Below are 23,302 nucleotides of genomic sequence, written 5' to 3'. Positions count from 1 at the left end.
ACTACACCGTCAATTACCTTTTTCTTAACTAAATGGAAGTTCTTCAGATTTGATATAGTTTGGCTTACAATAGAGTTAGAGCATTTGAGTTTTCAGTGTTGTTCCTACTGTATATGAATTAATGGTGCTGAAAACAGTAGCTTGGAGCTGTTCTGTATTCGGATATTTGTTAATTCAGTTGTCCCAACAGCAGCAGTTTAAGAAATGTAAGCTGTGTGCCTTGTTCAAAGCTTTTTACTTTTGCCAAATGGCCTGCTTGGAGAAGTAAATGAGGCACTTGGTGGTGCAGAGCTTGAGAACAATGCTGGAGTAGGGCTTGCAGACTCTCAGAAAGACTAGATTCAAATCTGAAGTGAGACAGTGGGATTAGCGAAATACCCACACTGAGAATGATCATCTAATGTGTTCAGAACTGCCACTACTTGTGTTTTTTTTAACCAAGAGGGCCTCATTAGCCATACGGTTCTTAAATCTCACTGGCAGTTGGCTGAGGTGCTGCAGCCTGGCTCGAAAAGAGCAGGCTTGGCAGCTTCCCCTTTGCTTTTCCATAACTGCTTCCTTTGCATCCACGTTCCGATTCCTGTGCTCATGTGTACACGCTCTTCTTTCTGTCTTTATCTCTCTGTCTTCTGCACCTTCCCCCTTCTCTCTTGCACATTTAGCAGACTTAGCTTAGCACACAGTGACATTCGTTTGTCTTGTGTGAAAGTGTGTGTGTGTGTGTGTGTGTGTACACATATACACTAAATAAATGTAATTTTTATAATTTTTAAATCACTAATGAATCTAACTTAGCTTCTCAAAATTTTGAAGCCATTTATAGGTTAAGTTAGAAGAATTATACTATACCATGAAATTAATTTGCTATCAAACGCTAAAACAATATTCGATTTTATATAACATAACTTTGATTAAAAACATTTACATAACTGTTTTTGCAAATGTTAGAACTAACCAATTTCCTGTAAAGTAATTCTTACTAGACTGTTGGTAACATGTTCTGATAGAAATTTTCGCAGAAGACTGAATCTGAGTGTCCTCCAGCATAGCTGTAATATGTCAGAAAATAATCCATGGGCATGTCATAATCTGTAGTCAGTGTTTCCTGCTGGCGGTAACGCCTGCGAGCCACATGGCAGTGATGTGAGAGAGAGAAGCTTAGCCTCTCTCACTAGTCCTCCTTAGGGAAACCAGCTTACAAAGCCCCACCTCCTGCGTTATGACACAGCAACACCCACATTTAAGTATTCATGTAGTTTTCTACTTCGTAAACTCACTGATCTTATGGATGGACGAGTGTCTTATATTCTAGCATTGCTAATGTCTAGGGAAGTAATTGTCCTGGTGCCCCCTGCACTAGACTATAAAGCACAGGCGTGAGTATTCCTCCATTGTCGCAGAACTCCAGTGAATTTCTGGTTCGTTATAAATGAGGAGGAGCTGCTAGCTATGAAGTTATAATATGTTATATCTGCTTATTTTCATCTTTTAACCTAGGTCTATTCTTATTTTAAAAATAAGTCAGTTAAGAATACAGAAGAAGACATGATTTTTTAGGAAAAGCCCCATGTTTGAAGTGCTGTTCTCAGGAAATGATACAAAATATAACTTACATAATGTAACAAGCACATCCACTCAGAGACTGAACTTCTGTCTCTAGGTCAGCTAATTAAGCAAATTCCTTTTACAGTATCTTGTAATAGTTTTTAAGTTCTTTTTTATCATTTTATATTTATGGGTGTTTGGCCCACAGAGTTCAGAAGAAAGCCTTGGATCGATCCTCTGGATCATGGCTACTAGGAATCAAACCTAGGTCTTTGACAAGAGCAGGCCTTTCTAATTATTCTTGATGACTGTGTTCTTCTCATCTAAGCAGATAATGGAAAAAAACAGGTTTGATTATTAATAGATACTTCAAATCATATGGCAGGAAAAAGGAAACCATGTTATTATTAAAACAGAAAATTTCTATTGCTCATGCTGAAGTGAGGGTTGCACTATAAACTATGAATACAGTGACAAATATTCTGTAACTTCCATTTGTATGCATGAAATACATCTACTCCCTACTCTTGAAAGCACAAAAATATGACCTGAGGATGACTGTCTGAACACTGTGAGAAACCAAAATACTTCTGAGGAAACATTGCTCAACTGAACTTATTTTCTAGTTTATTCCTTTATTGGAAATGGTATAGGGAAATCCATAGAGCAATATAAAAATAGTTAACATACATATTTTGAAAGAGATGTGTTGTGGTAAAAATTTAAAAAGGATCGTTTGCTATCAGTTCCCGCGAGCTGGATCCACGAGCTCCGGCTGCTACTCTGCCATGAGGTCTGCAAGCTGCCCACTCCCACTGTCTCCCTTTTAGCCACCATCTCTGCACAGTCTCCTAGGTGGTAGTTACCACACCTAACACACACACACACACACACACACACACACACACACACACACACACACACACACACCTCGTTTTGTGTGCCCTGCATGTTCTCTGAGTGAGCAATAGAACCAGATCCGCGAGCTCCAACTGCCTCTCAGCCATTTCTTTCACACACTGTCCTCTTTAGCCCGGTAAATCAAAGTTCCAGAAGCCTGTAATTTAGCAATTAGATTTACATGTTAAATTCTCAATCCACAATTCATCCATATAATAAATTCACTGCCAATTGATAAAGATACAAACCGCCCACCTAGACAAGATAAAATCAATCTAGTTCATCTAAATCTGAACCATCTTCCTCCATTGACTCCATCTTGATCTCTCTCCTTCCTCCTCTCTCATGCCTTACAAAAACTATGTCCTGGCCCCATTCTCTACTGTCCAATCATGTATTGCCTTGACATCAACCTACAGAGATGGACCTCTATTTTTTCCCAGAATAATTTTGGGTGCCGTACTTCCAAAAGCCTAGTGCCATTGTTTACTAGTAAGTCTGTTCAGCTACCCTGATTTCATATCTGATGGTATCCTTATCTTTAAGAGTCAGTCACTTTCATAATACCTGTGCAAATTAATAAAAATTTAGTTGAATATAGAGCATAGATAGTTGGGAATTTATTACCTTAAGCCACTATCATTGAACTGGGTAAGTGCACACTGAAAATGATGGTTTGAAGTTGTTGGACTTTGGTGTCTTCTCTTCAGCCTTGTGGTGGACCTTTATTCACTCTCTTTAGTTAACTGAATTCAATGGGAAAGATGCCATAAAATGTGGAGATTATGAAAGTAATAGTTGTTCACCTATTATATCAAACCTTCTAAATATTGGGGATTAAAGAATGATGACCAGTTTGACTTGTTATGCTCAGTGTTAGGGTAGGAAGGATGTGATTGATAATGATATGCCCACTTTCCACCTCACTTAAAATTAAACATGAAGTTGAAGGTATGTTTGTAGTAGGAGAACTGGACAACTTTCTGCATTTGAGTTTAGAAAGCAACAAGGAGAACTGGGAAAGCCCAGGTACTTAACTTTCTAGAGAGTCTTAGCAAGTGGGTGATGGTGGGTTGGCTTTCTAAAGCTGCCATACTAGAGTACCACACACTGCATACTGTACCACAGGGGGACTTTGTTCTCAGTTCAGGAGGCCAGATATCCACATGCACATAGACTGGCAGGGGTGGCCTCTCTGGAGGTTCACGGGAACTTATTTTCCGATAGTTGTCCGAAGTTCTTGGCATTCTTTGACTTGTTGATACTCCACTGCATTCTGTGCCTCACAACCAGTTCTGTTTTCTCTATGCCCTTTGCTGTCTCTTACAAGGATACTTGAACATTGTGTACAACTGCTTCTAAATAAAATCACCTTGCAAGTTTCTGTATATTAGCGGATTTGGGGAGAATGTTATTTCATCTATTCTCCCAGGAAAGGTAACAAGATAGACATTCTGAAAGCACAGAAAAATACTGGAGGATAAGTATTATTCTTGTTAACTATGTAATTGATTTTGGTTTATATCAGTATACATAATGCATATAGATATTTACCTATACATTGAAAGAGATTTTCATTTGAAAATTTACAGTGGGAGTGGAAGTGATCCTACTTGAGAACGTACGTAAAACCATATACCCTTTTCTCTTTTTGTCTTTAATACATTCATGCTTTTAAAATATTTAGAAAACTGAACAAAAATTATAGACAAGAAGCTAATTTTATGAACTTTAAGAAAAATATGGCAGCAGCAAAAGCATGATATATCAATTTCAGTTAATGTTGTGTGAATATTGTTCAGCCCTTCTTAGAGAAAAATAAGTTGATTTGCAATTTCCTTGTATTGCTATATTTATATTACATAGGGTTGAATGATATATATGATGTATTATTTGTCTTCACTTTACAAAGCTGGGTTGAATGAATCACCTGATAATTTGGTTGGAAAATATGATCCAGGGGTCTTAAAGGCAAGTAAAGATTATGTAATATATTCTAATGTCCTCACTTAAAATAGATCTTTCCCGGGTTGGGGATTTAGCTCAGTGGTAGAGTGCTTGCCTAGCAAGCGCAAGGCCCTGGGTTTGGTCCCCAGCTCCGGAAAAAAAAAAAAATAGATATTTCCCTTTGTTTGGAAGACCCATAAATGTATAGTTTCAGCATACTCTCTGCTAACATTTTAATTTTGTACTTCTATAAACACTTTATTAGTCATTTATTTGGAAACTCCTAGAACACTAATCAGATCTTGAGATCCAAAAGCAAGGCCTTAAGCTTGAAACTTAAGAGTTCTGCTTTGAGGTCTGTGCCTTAGCGCAGCCTCTTCTGATCTTCAGTCCTGCCTTGCTTTTTACATTTCTCTTCCTGTCCTCTCATTTAAAAAAAAAAAAAAAAAGATACCCAGATGGGTATTTTCATTCTCAAAATGAATATGCCCTGATGAACAACATAAATGTATTTACCAGAATCTTATCGGTAAGTTAGACTCCACATGTATTCTTTGAGTTTGCAGATGTAACTTCTTGTGCTGGGCATGGTTTTCTCCCTCTGTCTGTCCTTTTTATTTGAGGCTGCTTTCTTCTGTTGAATTAGGGCTCACAATAATAACCGAATTACATAAATATCTTTTGTCCACTAATAGTCATATGGTCAGGACTTCAGACTGTTAACATAGAAATTTCCTGTGGGTACATAATTCGATCTATCCAGGATATTAATATTCTATTGAACTATGTATCATAATAGTTTACAGGCTCCGTTTGAAATTTTTTTCTTTAAAATACATTTAATTATATGTTACTGATGAAATTTCTTCTTATGAAGCTCTGTCTTGAAGGGAATTACCTTCTCATGAGAGCTACAGAAGTTGTGTAGAATAATTTGCCTACCTTAGTCTGTATCTTATTGGTGATACAAGGCATTTTAAAGACACCATATTTATTAAATTACATTGCATATCTTGAAATAATGTCTTTATTAAATTATTTCCAGAAAGATATTATTGTTGTAAGATTAGCATTGCTTTACAATCCTTTCCTCAAACATAAAGACTTGAGTAATTAACCTATGATATAACTTTATATAAATAATGATACAGCAACATATGAAATAATTTTTTTTGAATTTTCTATTTTGAATTCTACATTCTATTGTGATGATGTCGCTGTATGTTGTTTGAACAATTGAAGCAACAGCTTTTCAGTTCCTTTCCAGCCATACAATCTTCAATCGCCTTAGATTTTCTACATTATCATACAGATCTTAGATTGTATGTAAAAAGCATGATTCTGCAATAAACTCGTGAAGAGCCATGATCTATCCTAAAGTGTATGATGTTAATCCCAAACAGGTATTTCTAACCTTTTTCCTAGTATGAATGGTAAATGCACAATTTCTTTTGTCTCTGTTTGCTAATTTCAGCTTAATCCACTTTCTGATGACTCAGTCAGCTCTTTTGAAAAACATGTTCAAAAGGAACTTTATATTTCTATTAGATAGTATCAAAAGTAAGAGTTTTATAACTATTTTTTTAACCTAATAATAAAAGGTTTTAAGCTTGAACTGTGTTCAATAAAGTCAATTTGTAAGTAAGATATTAAGTAAAAGCTACTATTCTCCTATAAAAATACAAAACACTAACTCCTAATATAGCATGCTTTGTAGCTGTATGTGGAGATATATTTTTGATTGACTATTGAGCATGTACCAACCAGAGACTCCAGATCACACAGATTCTCGCTGCTTTTCGAGTCCTCGGAGTTAAAGCATGCACCACCACCCTTTACCTGAAAGGAAGTATTTTGCTTAAACTAAGCATACATTCATCTTTGTAACCATTTTCTATTATACTCTGAATAAAAGTATTTTGTATGTAAGTGGTTACAAAAAATAACAAAGCACGCAGTTGATGGTTATTATATTTTAAAACAACAAGGAATTTAAACTCGTGTAAATTTTTTTCTTCCAAAATTGATCACAGTCTGGGCTTAAGATTCATACAGATATCACTGTGACTAAAATAGAGCTTTAGTAGGCAAGCAGTAAGTATCACAGTATTTTACAAACAAATGATATATTGTAAGACAAATTGGAGAGTCTTTGCTCAAAGAGGTAAAATGTGTTCTGGCCTTAAAATCAAGATTAAACATATGAAACAATTAGAATATAGTCACTCCATGATTACACTCAGGAAGAAGATTAAGAAACCTTGCAAAGGTAAAAATGGGAATTGCACGTCGGTGAGACAATTAGATTCAGATCTAAGTTTCATAAACTTAAGTTTGCCAAGTACAGTTCTTAAAGGACAGATTGTCTCTCTGCCTTGCAGGAGTAGGGGTCCTATGGATACTCGCTGTTTTTTTCTGCAAGTGTACAGTTTCACGGTCACTTTTTTCTCCTCCACTGAAGCACAGCAAGTGATTCTCAAGTATTGTGGAGGAATGTCATTTTCAGGGCTTTTGAGCAGTAGACTGATGAATCATGGACACCTGGGAACTTTCTGAGTTAGGAGTAGAACACTTGAAGAATAAGGACTAAAACACCCATTTTCTAAGCAGCCTAGGCTAAGCACTGGGACAGAATCAGTGGTGTGGAGGAGCTTACTCTCACTTTAAGCTGACAGATATAAGACAGATGACGTCATGATTGATTAGATGTACAGGGTTCAAAGCTGGAAGTTCAGTCACTAGGCCATTACAGACAGAAGCACTAAGTCTGACAAAGATTCTTTGACTTCTTCCCTTCCTGTTTGTATAGCTTTAGTCTCCTTCATTTGTCCTACTGCTGTAGCTAAGACTTCAAGTATTTAAGGTGATTTTTGTCTGTGTGCTGCTTTTACAAAGTTGAAGTGTGCCCCTTGCATTCATACTTTCTCCAGGTCTGTTATAATAAAAGGAGTATTGAATTTGGAAAATGGTATTTCTGCATGGAATGAGATGATGTATCTTTTGTCTTCAGTCTGCTTATATAGTAGATTACATTTGTTGATTTACATGTGTTTTACCATCTCTGGGATGAGCTCTACTGGACCATAGTGGATGATCATTTTTATTTGTTGATGTATTTGGTTTACAAGTCTATTATTGAGCATTTTTTTATGTATTTTCATGAGGGAAGTTGGTGTGAAATTGTTTCTTTGTTGGGTCTACATATGGCTAAAGTATCAGTGTGACTGTGACCTCATAGAAAGAATTGAGCAGCGTCTCTTCTTTTTCTATTTTATATAATTATTTCAGGACTATCAGTGTTAACTTTTTGGAAATGTGGTAGATACACTACAACTATCTAGCGATGTCATTGTTGTTGATGTTGGAAGGTTTTTAATCACTGCTTTTTTTTTCACTAGGGATTATAGGACTATTGAAATTGATTATCTGATCTTGATTTAACTTTTGTAGGCAGTATATATCAAGAAAATGATCCATTTCTTTTAGGTTTTCTAATCTGTTGGCCTGCATGTTTTTAAGGTATGTTCTTAGGTTCTATGAATTTCTTCAGTGTCTGTTGTTGTGTTGCCCTTTTCAGCTCTTAATTTTGTTAATTTGAATATTCTCTCTCTGCTTTTTAGTTAATCCTTTGAAGATTAAATATTTACCAATATATAATGGCCTTTTTATTATTCCTTAAACATATCCTATCCTAAGGCTTTCCTCCAAATGTTATTCCATTTGCCCTGTCTGTGTTTCTTCCGAGTGTTTTGTTAAAATCTGCTCAGAAGCCAAGTGTGTTCTCCATGCTGTTTACGTGGACCTTCTTTACATTAGAATTGTTGCCTTTCCTAACTCTGAGCACTTAGTCATTCAGCACTGTTTGTTCAGTCTTCACAGTGCACTTTCTCAAAGCCACATAGGCACTTGAGCTTACATCATTCCCAAAGACACATTGGAGGGTTTGATAGTGTCAGTTTTGTCCATCTTTCCCAGGACATAGTCCATCCCCATCTTATCGCAAGTACCTCATAATATACCTGCCATATATTAGAAAGTAATTTGTACAGTAAGTAAAACTACAGTTTTCAACAAAGGTTACTCTACTTAATGTGGTTTTATAAGATATATTTTTCATGTGTTTTATTTAAAAATTCTCTCATCAAATATAATTTAATCTTATCCATTCCCTTCTCTCACTCACTCCCTGTCTTACTTAACTCCAAACCTACCCAATGTCATGTCTTTCTCTTTTTCTCAGAAAACAAGTAGAAGACAACAAAGCAGTAACTATCAAGACAGATAAACTAAAAACAAAACAAGAAAAATTAAATATTAATTAGATAAAAAGTATACCTAAAACCACAAAATCATGGTATCTTTTGTGTGTTCATCAACTATTCCTGGTCATGGGACTTGCCCTGGACTGTGGCTGATGTATACAGTGACTCTCCTTCAGAGAGAGTCATTGATTAGGCATGTCACTTTGTATCTACTTTACTAAGTCAATGTTGGGGTTGTGTCTGGTTTGAATCTGTACAGATCTTGTTCATAGTCTGAACTCACATTCATTTATTGCTATGTATATAGAGGATGCTCTTTCATTGGAGCCACCTCTCCTTTCTAGCTCTTCAGATTTCCTGACCCCTCTTCTGCAGAGAGGAGCCTCGATAGAAGGGTGTGATGATGCTATCCCATTTAGGACTGAATGTTCCAAAATATTTCACTCTTTCCACATTGTCCTATTGTAGATCTCTTTGTTAATTAACATTTACTGCAAGAAGAAGCTTGTTTGCTCTGTATGTATAGAAATATGTTGACAAGAGTCATTTTATTTTGGGGCTCTTTGACAGAATAATGGTATTAGATTTTCCCCAAGCCCAGGTCTCAGGTTATTGACCACATTAGCAGTGTCAGGTATAGGTTTCATCCCAGACTGGGCCTTAAACCTAGTCAAAAACTAGTGGAATGCTACTGTAATGCCTGTGTCACTATTGTCTCCATCTATCTTAAGTCCCTGGATATGTAACTGGGTTATAGCAATGATTAATTTTCTCCTCCAGTAATATGCAGTGTGTCTTGTGTCACATGGATACTAGTCAATGTGTGAAGCTTCTGGTAGACAGTAGTTCAGTTTCTCTATGTTCGGAGATGTACCCAAGTAACCAACACTCTAGCAGTGGTGTGTAATGTCCTGTAACAGTCATAAGAATTAGAACCTCTTCGATACTTACATTACAGGGGAGGAAACTGAGTGCCGTGTTAGTTATGGAACATGCCTAGTCCATACTGCTTGGTGTAGGATCACAATTCCTTTAATAAGGAGATGAGACTTTTCTTGAAGATGATTATTATATTCACTTCTATACTCTTAGAGAAGTAGAAATGTAAGTAATGGTTCGTGAGCCATCTAACAGTTACTATAAAACAATTACTGTTAAAAAATAATTTGCCTGCCCACCAAAGCACTGTTCCTTACTCACATGCTTGTGCCCAAGAGAGAATTATCCAAACACTGTAAGGTGCGTACTGAGAATATCCCAGCCCTCCATATGTACAGGTACATAAGCTACTCACATGCTTGTGCCCAAGAGAGAATTATCCAATCACTGTAAGGTGCGTACTGAGAATATCCCAGCCCTCCATATGTACAGGTACATAAGCAAAGGGAAAGACAAGCTTGGGAATTTGGTTCAGTGGTAGATTGCTCGCTAGATACTTGGTTCTCCTGGGATTAAACAGAAATTCTGTAGTTATTTATTTTCCATAATAAATATTAACTCAAAATTTAATCAATTATATTTGTCATAATACCTGATATGGCAAGGCTATAAAAGCATTTGCATTATCGATCATATAATCAATATTTCACACCATTAGCTATTTAGTTAGGTATTGAAGTGCAAAGGAGTATAAGAAGGCATTTTTATTTTATTTTTTTAATTACATGAGTAAGGAAAGAAAATATGTAGTCCATTTCAAATTTTCCTTTGTTACTGAATAAAATGAGATCTGTATGTATAGGAAAACGTTGTTCAAACTCATTAGAAGGTGACTCAAAGAGTAACCTTTCAAGATCTGCCTTGCACTTGAAACGTTCTTCCTCTGATTATGTCTTCTTTTTCTTGTCTCTCATCTGTAGACAGAAGGCTTCACAGGGTTCCACCTCCTGTTTTGTTCAAAGGGGGGGAACAAAGATAGCTCATTTCTCCAACTATCTCCAGCACCTTCGGCCCAGGGTGTGTTATATTCTCCCTAAGTCTTCTAGCCCTCCCTGTCTTTATTGACTGTCTCAGGAGAGACAGGCTTCTGGCCATTTACGTTCATTCTGCTTAAAATCTCTCCAGTAAAGTTTCTTTGTTATTTGTCTTTCCCCCCTTTTTTTCCTTTTTCTACTCATAGTACAGGCCCAGCTAGTTTGATTCAGTGGTTCAGGTAAAGTTAGAAGGCAGGATAGTGCTTTACTTACATATTTAGGCCAGCAGATTTATGTAGAGAGATCAGAATTAGACCCTGCCTGACCTGGGACAAAAGCTTAGCTGACACTGAATTTTTCCAAGTGTTCTATGAAGAGCTCCTAGTCTACCTGTGGGTCCCAACTCAGCATAGTCTTGGTTACAGACTTCCTGCCATTTTCACTGTCTCTTATACTATTTTGGAACATCTGATACCAAACATGATGACTGCAATCAGAATTTTTGGAGATTCATGAATATTATTTGTTGATACTTGTGCTCGATAGTTTTGTGTCAGCTTGACACAAACTGGTGTCATCTGAGAGAAGAGAGATTCAGTTGGGAAAATAACTCCAGAAGATTCAGCTGTGGAAATTATTTTGTAATATAAAGCATTATTTTAATTAGTGATTGACAAAGGAGGGCCCAGCCCACTACGGGTGGTGACATCCTTGGGCAGGTGCTCCTGGGTTCTGTAAAACGCAGGCTGAGCAAGTCTGCAAGCAACACCCTTCCCTGACCTCTCTCCATCATCTGCTGCCTCCGGGTTCCTGCTCTGTGAGTTCCTTCCTGCTTTCCTTCAACGGTGACGGGTGGAAGCGTAAGCTGGAAAAGCCATTTCTAACCGGCTTGCTTATTGGTCCTGTTGTTCCATCCAGCAATAGAAACCCAATATTAGCTCCCTGCTTAGTGTCAAGGACTTTCCTATTGCTGACTTAAATTTGTACCTATTACTCTATATCTATCTTGAATTCCTTCATTTGCAAAGACGTTCTTTCATTGTGTGAAAAGGCATACTAGTAAAATGTTTCTTCTGAGTTTCTAAAATACATGGTTAAGTACTGTTGTTTTCAAGAAATCCTCCCAACAAAATGAAATGCACATTCTCCCCCACTACCACCTGTTTCTCATCTTGGTCTGTGGGTAGAAACCTAAAGTATGTTTGTTCATTTGTTTGTTTGTTGTAAGAAAGTCTGTCAGGTCAATTTAATGTACACATAACTGAGACTTCTTATGAGAAATGCTTGCTTAGGGTATGTGATCAACATTTTTAGACATCAAGTAGAATGTCACAATTATGGAACCCTTTGGGAGTTATGCCTCAGCCAGGTAAATGTTTAACGTCCCACAGTGTGTTGTGTCATATAAGGAGGTCAGCTCAGAAGACTAATAAAAAGATCTACTATGCTTTTAGGTAGCAATAGATTCATGGTTATTACTAACAGTTTGCAGCTGCACTGTATGTCTAGTGGCAGATAACTGAAGGTAATCCTAGTTTTCATGGATCGTTTCTGTCATTTTTAGTTTGAACCAATTATTTAAAGAAATGCATGGAAAGTTCAAGCACAAAGTATGGACAACCGCTAGGGAAATCAAACACTGAAAGTAGATAATACCTATTTGTTCCTCTTCTTTTAAACAAACCCAGAAGGACTTGACCTAGCTGTTTCATTATCTCTAGCTCATCTGCTGTGCAGTGCAGCTGCCTATGAAAACTAATCCTGCCTAGAGAAGTTGATGTGATTTGAGGACCACAAAGAAGCCTCCAAGGATAGGACTGGAAGTGTGGAGAGGATAAGGGAGTCTTTACCAGAATAAAGGGGCGGAATGGCAGCTTGCTTTAAGTAGTGATCCTGATGACCCAGGATGTGTCCTCAGCCCCGCCTGCTTGCATGCCTTCATAACATTCCTCTATACTTTTTCTTTTATTATTGGATATTTTATTTATTTACATTTCAAATGTTACTCCTTTCCAGTTTTCCCCTCCACAACCCCCAATCCTATTCCTCTCCCTCTGCTTCTATGAGGGTGCTCACCCAACCCCCTCCCACCTCTACACCCTGGCATTCCCCTACACTGGGCATCGAGCCTTCACAGGACCAAGGGCCTCTCCTCCCATTGATGCCAGTTAAGGCCATTCTCTACTACCTATGCGGCTGGAGCCATGGGTCCCTCTATATGTACTCTTTGGTTGATGGTTTAGTACCTGGGAGTTAGTACTCAGTTGGTTGATATTGTTGTTCTTCGATTGGGGTTGCAAACCCTTCAGCTTCTCCAGTCCTTTCTCTAACTCCTCCATTGGGGACCCCATTCTCAGTTCAGTTCCACCTCTGTGTTTGTCAGGCTCTGGCCACAGCCTCTCAGGAGACAGCTATATAAAGGTTCAGTTGGTTCTGCCTTAGGCAGGAACACACAGTGGGACGTTCTTAGCTACCTTTAAAGTTTTTAAAAATGTGCAGTCCCTTGTCTGTCAGAACTTTACAGAACAAAAGTATCCATTCTTGACCTTTAGTAAATATTCTAAGAAACTGAAAAAGAATATTATTTCTTTTCTTCTGTATAACTTGTCATACAAAAGAATTTCAGGATCAGTGTCAAACTACATTTCTAGTAGATGGTGATTGGGAATGCTGTCTTGAAATGGAATTAGCAGATCAGGATCAGTGTCAAACTACATTTCTAGTAGATGGTGATTGGGAATGCTGTCTTGAAATGGAATTAGCAGATGGCATGCCTTAAATTGTTCTCTTAACACAAGATTGTAGGTTGACATATAAACAACAGCCCCCGGTTAGCTCTATTTAGAAGTTGTGTTTTCAGGAAGTAGAGATGGGAAGGTCATAAAGAAAGGACTTTAAGGTGGCTCTAATGAGCAGAAAGGATGACCATCACTCCACCACACACACTCGGGCACCTGACAGTTCATCAAGGAATTCATGTGAGAGCCATGTAATGTGGAGATGGCTGTCTTGAAAACAAGGCAAGGGCATTGCCCCTTACATGCCAGTCCCACTGGTACCTCTTCCTTGAACTTTTCAGTCTCCAGCCAGACTCTCAGCCAGGCTTGTAGGTAGTTTGTTTGTTTGTTTGTTTGTTTGTTCATTTGATTTGGCAATCTGAGGAACCTGAGGTACATTATAAACATAATCAATTCTGACCTTCAAAGAAAAACATCATTCATTTTATATAGGCTGTGTGGTCAACAATTCGGTGGTTCTCCTAATAGAAACTCTTGAGCAACCAAAATGGATTTCAAATACCTTTAAGATTAAATGCCAGAAAGCTACCTATTTTTCCATATCCGTGCAACTGGAGCTGACATCTTGGACATGTCAGAGAAAATAGAGAAATATATTTTGTTACCTTTTTTTATATTCTGACAAATTACTTTCTCTTTTTTATTCCCTCCTTTCTTTCTGTATTTTGTTATCATAATAATTTCTATACTGATAAAGAGAACTCAAAATCACATGCTAGATAGCTGATTTATTCTTAGCTTTTAATTCTAGATTTCAAGTCTAAGTTGCCCTTGTGTTGGTAAATACAGGAATGCAACTGGTAAGGGATTCACTGGAGTACTTAACTGGCCTTCAAAGATGACGACATTCATAGTGTACTGAAAACTATAAGAGATTAGACAGTTTATGAAGAGGGTGAGAATGAATGCTAACAGAGTTTGACCAGCTCTTGGCTTGTTTTGCCATAATGTGTTTTTAAAGAAAAGGAAGGAACAAGCCAGGCACAATAGTACAACCTGAAGTCCCAGCACATGGGTTACAAACACAAGGGCCAGGAGTTCAAGGCCATCATTTCCTCTACCCAGTGACATGAGTTGAAGGCTAGTTACCCTGGGCTATCTGAGGCCCTATCTCAAAGAGTCAAAGGAAGGAGGGAGAGAAGGAAGGAGTAAAGATATTCTGTGATTTTTTTTTTTACCTTGAAATAAGATAAATTATTACTTGAGTAAAGCCTAAAACTGTCTAATTAGTTCTATCTTTTGACTTTGGCCATGGCTTGGTGTAAACAGATTAGCCTGGAATTGTCGTCTGCTTTAGCCTGAGTACTTAGAGCCATGTGGTACACACCAGGCTTTGTTTGCCCTTGATATTTTAGATTTCTTTAAAAATAAGATACATGTATACAAATGAAGACAATAAGAATTACATATCTAGAAACTGGTTTAAAGAGATTTATTTTTTCTAGTAAAGACTTTAGGAAAGGGAATAGATGCCAGCTTGTAAATTTATTTTACAATGTTTTGGTCTTCTTGAGGGTAATACTCAACTTTGTTCCAAAATATCTTCACCTGAAGCAGATTCTACTGAGGCTCCTAAGACAGTAGTTATCCTTATCTTTTATTTGCACATGTGATATCAGCTTGATACAGAAGGATTGAGTAATTAAAAGGAAATTTTTTTCTGGTACAAAGAATTTAACCAAGACATACTCTGTTCTTACTCGTCTAATATTATGTATAAGCCAGTGGACAACAGTTTTTCCATTTGAGTCCTATGACTGAGAGGGGAGAAATATTCAAATTAATAAAATAATATAACCCATATATATCTTTATATTTTGCTCAGCCAACTTAAAGTTGATTAATTTATATGATTATATATATAAACGACTCTAAAGGCTTCACCAGATATCTTCTATAGCTGACCAATTCATCAAAGTATTAACAAAAAAAGTATTATCCTTTCTATATACAAGTGATACACGTTCAAGATACTGAGGATGAAATCAGAAACAATACTATTACAGTAGCCTTAAAAATATCTAAGTAAGTGAAAGGCTTGCAGAATAAAAATTGTAACCCATTAAAGAACATACCAGAAGGCTGATAGACTTACGGGACTCATAGATTGGTGGAATTAATATTATGGTCATCCTATCAAAAATAATTTATAGATTCAACATAATCACCATTGAAATTCCAACACAATTTTTCACAGAAAATGTGAATTCACAGAAAAACAATGTTAAGTGTCATAGGGAAACACACACACACACACACACACACACACACACACACACACACACACACACCAAAAAACCAAGATGCTTAAAGCAGTACTCAGTATTAAAAGATTTGCAGATGGTACTATCATCCCTGATTTTAAGTTATACTGTAGAGATGTAATAAAAAAACAGCATAATCATGTAAACTCTACTTTGATATCTTCTTTTTATCTTTGTATCTCATGTATTTCCTTCACTTATTGGTCTAGCTAACACTTCAAGAACAGTACAGAACAGCAGTAGAGAGAGTAGACATTCTTAGTTTTGATTTTAGAGAAAGTGCTTTGGCTTTTTGTTAAGCATAATTTTGACTATGACTTTCTTGTATCTTGCTTTACTACATTGTTATGTCCCCATATCCCTAGCTCACACAGGACTTTTTTATTAACAAAGGGATGCTGGATTTTGTCAGAGGCTGCTTCTGTGTCTAATAAGATTATCATGTGCTATATATCCTTGACTCCATTTATATGTTGGGTTATATTTAGATTTGTGTGTGTGTGTGTGTGTGTGTGTGTGTGTGTGTGTATGTATATATATATTACAGATCTTGCATTTCTGCAATAAAGCCAACTTGTCATAGTAAAAATAAAGCTGTTGATTTTTTGTTTTGAATATGAGTAGGCTTTAAATAAACCTTGATAAGTGTACATTTAGAGGATAATTTCTATGAACTGTTATTTTAACTTTATGTTACATGTCCTTTGAAGTAATCAGTACACTCACTAAGTAAACAGAATTTCTGTGTCTGAGAAATTATGTGCAATAGCAAATACATTGCACTTTTTTACAAAGATATTCTAAGTCATTACCTTTATAAACCTAAGTTAACTATACATTTCAGAATATATCACAATTAGCTTCTTTTCTCTCTTCAACATGAGGAAAATATGTAAATGAAACCTTGTGTTAACTTTAAAATAATCATGACTTGATATTCTTTCTTTTTATGATTGAAAGTGCATGCATCAGTTAAATAGAAACCTTTAGGCCCAGCTTAAATCTGTATATGAGGGAGCTGGACTGCTCTTCGAAAGGTCCTGAGCTCAATTCCCAGCAACCATATGGTGGCTCACACCCATCTGTGATGGGATCCAATGCACTCTCATGGGATGTCTGAAGACAGCAACTGTGTATTCACATATATAAAATAAGTGAATCTTTAATAAAAATCCATGTCTGGTAGTTTAATTCGAATTATAGTCATAAGGAAGCACATCTGTAGAGAAAGAATGTCAGGTGAGGTTTCTGGAGAGATTTGTAGGATTTGAATTTGTCTTTTCTTTTTCTTTGCTGTGCTTTTTAGTGGGGCTACTCCTCTCAGTGTTGAAGCTTACTAGCCATGTTCTTGGGGTTTGAATGTGTAATGCATATTACTTACTCATTAAAAAAAACCAAATTAATTAAATCCTAAAATATCATGTTGCTTCTGGTCTTAAAGTAATTTTGAAGAATAAAAATGATCAGTGAAGGTCAACCAACTGGTTGTACAGGATTCTGATATTTACCTTTTCACAATATCAGTTCAACTCACTACTTTCAGATGAAAAATACAATTTATTAACTGTAAGTACTTAAACATGTTAATTAAAAGTTTACGTGGTAGAAGCTACATTAGTGGTGTATGCCTGAGTATTTTTCTTTTATACTCCAGAATGTGCAGTTTTTCCTATCTCAGGGAACAGCATCTTGACGTATCCAGTTGTTTGGGCTAAACTTGACAGTGTCCTTGTCTTCTTTTTCCCATTTCTCTTCTCTTCCCATTGCTATAGAGAGACAGATACTTTATTAATAACTTAAATGGAGTGTTCTTGTACTTAAGTTTCTGGAATCCTATTGAGGACTATTCTGTTCTCTTTCTGAAGGGAGATAATTGAGTTTAATCGACTTGTTTATGGCAAGGTACGTATATCCTTACAGGCTCAGGACACTGTGTGGTGCCACAATGCTACACGTCCATTATGGGAGTTGAAAACCCCAAGATCCAAGCACATGAGCTTTGCTGTGTTGTTTTTCTCTTCTTGGGTTTTGTTTTTGTCTTTTTTGTTTTGTTTTTTTTTTGTTGTTTTTTTTTGTTTGTTTGTTTTGTTGTTTTTGCTCTAGTTGTACATATAAATAATGGCACAAGTCTTCCGTGCTGTGACTGGAAACCTCATTCTGTGGTTAGATGTTTCTTGCTCACATCTTGGAAAGCACTGAAGGTTCTGAGCAAGGTAATGATAGGATCTGATGTGCTTTAAACAGGGTCAGCTTGACTGACAGAGTGATAGGGTAGAGGCGGAGGAAATGAAGGAGTCTGCCGTAATCTTGGCAAGAGGCCATGGATACTTGACTGACAGGAAGTCTTGGAATTTATTCCTTAAGCACCTTTGCCAGTTCCTGCTGTAAGTACTGACGAACACTGAATTGGCGATGACTGGATGCACGGGAGAGAGGAAAGGAAGGGGAAAGGATACAAGGAGGATTTCAAGGTTTCAGACTGAACAGCTGAGTAGTCAAGTTGCTGTTTCGGGAGATCAGAGAAACTGAACATTGTGGAGCATAAAGGAAAGTGTATGGGAAGTTTGTTTCAGCCCTCCGGGTGCTGGTGTCTATTAATAACAACTGGATAAAGTGGAACAGATGGTTGGCTAATCGGAGTGCACATGTGAGAGCCCTGCACTCAGATTTGCTAACTGAAGTGCTTAGGTGCAGAGAATGCCTAAACCTATGGATCTCTGAGGCACCCAAGAGTTTGGAGGTATCTGGGCATTGACAACAAGGACGGCCATGCACCCTGAGGAAGAGGATCTAGGGAAGCAACAGAACCATAAAAAGGAAAGGGTGATCCAGTGTAGGAAGGGATTAAGTGAAGCAAGTTTGAGAAATGCTTCTTTCTCAACAGTGTCTTTGAGATTTGGCTGTGTGCGCTTCCCAGTGACTGTAAGCTTGATTTGAGAAGATTCTGTAGCTTAGAACAAGCAGGAAAATTTTAAACCACTCACTTTAAAAATGTCTGAATTTCTTTCCATTTTATCCTTCTAGAATAAGCAGAGTGCCTTACGGTTGTTACATACATTTGGGCCTAACTGATACATCCAGGTACTTTAGGCAGTTGCATAAATACTGAGTTTCTTTCCTTTAGGATTCAGTGATTCTTACCTGAATGCCAAGTAAGGGCTATTTACAGAAGATATGTTTAATCTCTGTTGGTGTCATATACTAGTTGTACAGTGTGGAGTAAAGAATTAAGTTCCTAAGTTTTATCCTATCTATTTTAAATTCCTATCTGTTTTATCATAGGGAGATGCTAGGTAACTATTTTATTTGCTAGATAAAATATTAATATAGGGAAACATACATTCTTCTCACATAATTAGCAAATAACAGCAGACGATAACAAATAAATGCCCAGGTTTTAAAGCAGAGAGACCAGAGTTTAATTCCCAAAGCTTATGAACACCTAGAGATTTCATCACCTCTCATCTGTAAAACGGCTGTGGTAAACCATCGCGCTAATGTTACAGGGCTCTTGAAGCTTCTCTGCATGCTTCATGTGAAATTCGTAAGTGCCTCACACAGAAGCATAAATAACCATAAATAGTAATTAGTACTATACTGTTAGAGATATAATTGTTATTGTTAGGATTAAATTAATAGAATAAAACCATATGCTTTAACTGTAGTCAAACATGATGTCAACTATACTTTTTAGTATTATATTTGCTGTGCTGTTTTTTTTTTCTTGTAATAATTTCACCACTTTCACGTGTTTGTGAGGATCCAGGGCTGTGTGGTTAGCAGTTAGATTACCTTCTCAAAGTTATAGTAGTCCCCATATGAGAACATTAAATATAGTCAGCAATGAATATAAATGAGAGGCCTTTAGAAATAAGTATATGAACAAGAACTGACTGATAGAGGGACTTTTCTGAGACTGTGCTTGTTAAAGAATGCATCTGGACACAGCCACACACCTGCAGGTGAGGCCACTCTGCTGAGAAAGAGACGGAGAAACAAAGATGATTTAGGTCAGGATGGGTGTGTGTGTGTGTGTGTGTGTGTGTAGAGAGGGAGAAAATAGACATGATTACTCAGCAAGTAAGAGCTTTTAAAGAGCCTGTCTAGTGATGTGAGTTTGAACCCTGGCCCCAAGCAAAGGTGGAAGGAAAGAGTGACTCCATAGAGCTGTCCTCTGACTTGCACAGGTGTCCCTGATTCATTCCTCTACCCACAACACATTGTGTGCACAAACAATACAAAGTAGCAAAACCAACACTGATGACAAAATACAGACATTTCTTCAGAAAGACCTTCAGAAGCATCTCATTGAGCTCCTGATTGATTGAATTGATTTTACAGCTTATCCAGGGGTAGCCCGGGAGGAATGACTGGCACCTCAGCCTGTTCCTCATCAGCACACACTAAACCCTGCTGTTTTTATTGTCACAAAATCAGATTAACAAAATAAACGGGGTGACCTCTTAGAGCTCAAACGATACATTATGCACTATATATGATATAAAAAGAAGGACTCATATTTGTATTGCAAGATGGTATTTTTTTCTTCAATGTGGAAATCTTAGACAAGGACCATTAAACAACTCTCTAGAGAGGGAAACTATTTGGGTACAAGAGCAATATGGGGTACAGAGGACAGAGGAGGGCATTTGTCATGCTTGTCAGTCTACAGACAAGAGTACAGTGACATACATATGAGAAGGTCATAATGAAATGTATTATAAAAATATTAAAAAGAAAAGTTCACTACAGAAACCACCAATTTTCATAAGGAATTATAACAGAGTGCATTGGGATTCATGATGTGTGCCTTTTAAAGTTAAACTCCATCTTCCAAATATTGGTGATGTAGGAAAGAATGGCTGGACATTTTGCAGGTCAATTTTAAAACAATAAACTCTAAAGTTACTTGTGTGATAGTTAATGTTGTCTCTTTACAGGGAACTCTGGTAGAGCCCTTGCTGTGTGTGTGTACTTGTGTGTATAGTAAAGCTGTTAATAAGTAATGGTTATACATGTAATATGACTTTTTATATCAAGTTGTTTTCTATAGTTTATAATAACATCCAATGTATTCATGGTTAACTAAAATTTATTCAAAAGAATTATACATAGGAACTGACATCTACTGACATACAGTAGATGACTGTATAGGTTACCCACCTGAGAAAACTGTGACGCAATTACTGTCCCCATTTGTGAGTTCTGTTTCTTTTCTTCCTTTTCAGAGCTACATTCATGGCAGCAGCCAGGCGCAGTTTGTGGCAGAGTCTCACATCATTCTAGTACTGAGTATCCTTTAAAATATCGGAACTGAGCAGGTAAAGAAGAAACTGGTGCTAACAAATCACAGTTTTCTGGGAGTAAATTTCAAGACATTTAAAGTATATTGATTTTTACACTGAGTTTCTAGTTTCTATGTAATTATTTCCTGCCACACTGTAGTTTCTGTTACCCTGAATTATTTGCAGGTTTTAAATATCTTTTCTCTATTGGCTATTAAATTTCAAAGTATTGATTTTTAAGCTGCATTATTATCAGTGCCTGGGTTGTAGCGTGGCGTGAGTGGTGTTTGTGGGATGGGAGTGTGTGTATTTGCAGAATTTTCTTGTAATGGGAGCTTAGTGGCAGGGCAAATTGTGCATCTGATATCCCAGGTAGTACAAAAAGATACTCCTTTTCGTCTGCGTGCTAGACGCAGTAGCACACATAAAGTGTAAGATTGTGGTGTTCTACCTGGAATAATGTCACTGGTCACAAAGGGAATGCAGTAATACACTCGATTGGTCAAATGACCATGACTTTCTCTAAGTGGAGAGTTTCTCAGCCATGAGGCATACATAGTGAGAAGTGAGCAGCTAGATGTAGATCTTCCATCACTTCATGCCAGGAATTTTCCAAGGTTTCATTTCCTGGGTCATTGGGGTCAGGCTGAGATTTAGCATAGAAAGACCCTTCACGAGCAGTGTAAAGTCTTCCGTACAGATTTAGCAGTAATACATACAGCATTTTAAAGTCTCCACCCCTTTATTCTCACAGTAGTTCTTTCTTTCTTAGTTCTGTGTATTCCTACTCTAGACAGAACTGGTAAGGGGTTTGGGGAGTGTACTTTAAACATTAGTTTTATTAAAGCTAATAAAAGTTTCAGAAATCAATTTTTAAATTTCTTTTTAAATTTTCCCCATAGTAGTCTACTGACATTTTTGGCTTGCAAAAATTGGTCTGAGTACCTTTTTTTTAATGTAAAACACATCATTAGATGAGGTTGCTTTATACAAAGCGTGGCTTTAGCCCAAGAGAAAGCAGCCTAGTGTCATAGGCTACAGATTTCTATTCACTGTCACTGTGCTGTTCTTCATCCTGCTCCAGTTTTGTTAACACAGGAACAGGAAAGCGAAGTGCACTTAGCTCTCTGTAGTGGTTTGAGGAAATGATGTGAGAAGGACTAAGCACCCTGCACGCATTTTACAGAGTGGATCTGAAACACTGGAATAAGTAAGTCAAGTAAGGTGGTCACCCAGGAAACGTGTATTCTGACATCCAGATTGAGTGCTTTAGATGATGTCCATTGATATTGGTTCTGCTCATGAGACGTTATAATCAATTATACATTAGGGAGGAGCTCATGAGTTCTCTTCCTGGTGAACTGTTGGCAACTGATGGATTCTGAGATAGACTGCCATTGTCTTTATTATGTGCCCTCAGGGTTCCAAACCTGTGATCACATGAATGACCCATTGGGTTACAAAATAAAACAGAAAGATGTCTATATAGGACACTTGCAGGGAGGAGAGTAAGCCATATATAAAATACATGTATCAAGCTGTCAAAGAACACGTTCAATCAGTTAACAAAAGCTGGTTGCTAGAGCTATACTGGGTAATTAGAATGGCCCCGGCCACGTCTCAGTAAACCATCCATCCACTCTAAGGAAAGTGGTACAGGAGAAGGTGAAGGTGCTTTTACTGCAGTCATGATTGTCTCAGAATACAAGTGTGCTCACTGTGGCCCATTGGAGGCCACAAAAGAATCGAGAGACCTTGTTCTTGTGATATAGGAAAAGCCCTTGTCAATTGTATATTAAGCCTACTGTTATTTCAATTTTTACATTATACTAAGTAATGTCAGGAATAGTTAGGAATCCCTGTATGGAAGAGATTACGCAGCCTAATTCCTCCGTTGAGATTGTATCTGCGTGTTCACAAACACAAATCTACAATGGTGGGTTTACCTATGTATCATTTGACCCTGAAACTCCTTATATGTCTTTTTGTTCATTAAAATCATAGAGTTAGGTGTTTTATCACTTTCCCCTCGATTTTATTGACAGATTTAAGAATAGCTGTTTATTAGTTATAATTGTGAAATGAATATTATTAGTGTTAGTTTTAGTACGTACATAATTCTAAGAATTTTACAGTTTTAGCTTTTACAAAAGTGTGATCAAATAGTACATGTAAATGTATAGGTTACAATTTATATATGAGTGTAAATGAATGTTAGAGAAAAAGATTAAAATTGAAATAAAACTTCCTTAAGGATCATCATCAGTCATATCCATTTGTAACGTAAGTGGTTTTTTAATAATGACAACACAAGTGAAGCTGAGCGCTAGAAGCCCACCTGTGAGCAGATGATACGAGTTTTAATCCATTTTCCATATGTACCGTTGC

The 23,302-nt window shown here is 37.1% G+C and overlaps 1 protein-coding gene across 4 annotated transcripts in view; it reads left to right on the top strand.

The window, feature by feature from the left end:
• Tusc3 (tumor suppressor candidate 3) overlaps positions 1-23,302 on the top strand; it is a 149,172-nt gene that overhangs the window by 113,410 nt on the left and 12,460 nt on the right. For all 4 annotated transcript variants that reach the window (XM_008771294.3, NM_001004212.1, XM_039094389.2 and 1 more), the window contains one exon: positions 20,858-20,921. In XM_008771294.3, coding sequence (XP_008769516.1) covers positions 20,858-20,921 — 64 coding nt within the window. The remainder of the gene's footprint in view (positions 1-20,857; positions 20,922-23,302) is intronic.

This window comes from Rattus norvegicus, chromosome 16 (genome assembly GCF_036323735.1).
Source record: "Rattus norvegicus strain BN/NHsdMcwi chromosome 16, GRCr8, whole genome shotgun sequence".
Classification (NCBI taxonomy): domain Eukaryota; kingdom Metazoa; phylum Chordata; class Mammalia; order Rodentia; family Muridae; genus Rattus; species Rattus norvegicus.
The sequence above is the reverse complement of the archived record's forward strand: the minus strand, read 5'-3'. Positions and strand labels throughout refer to the sequence as shown.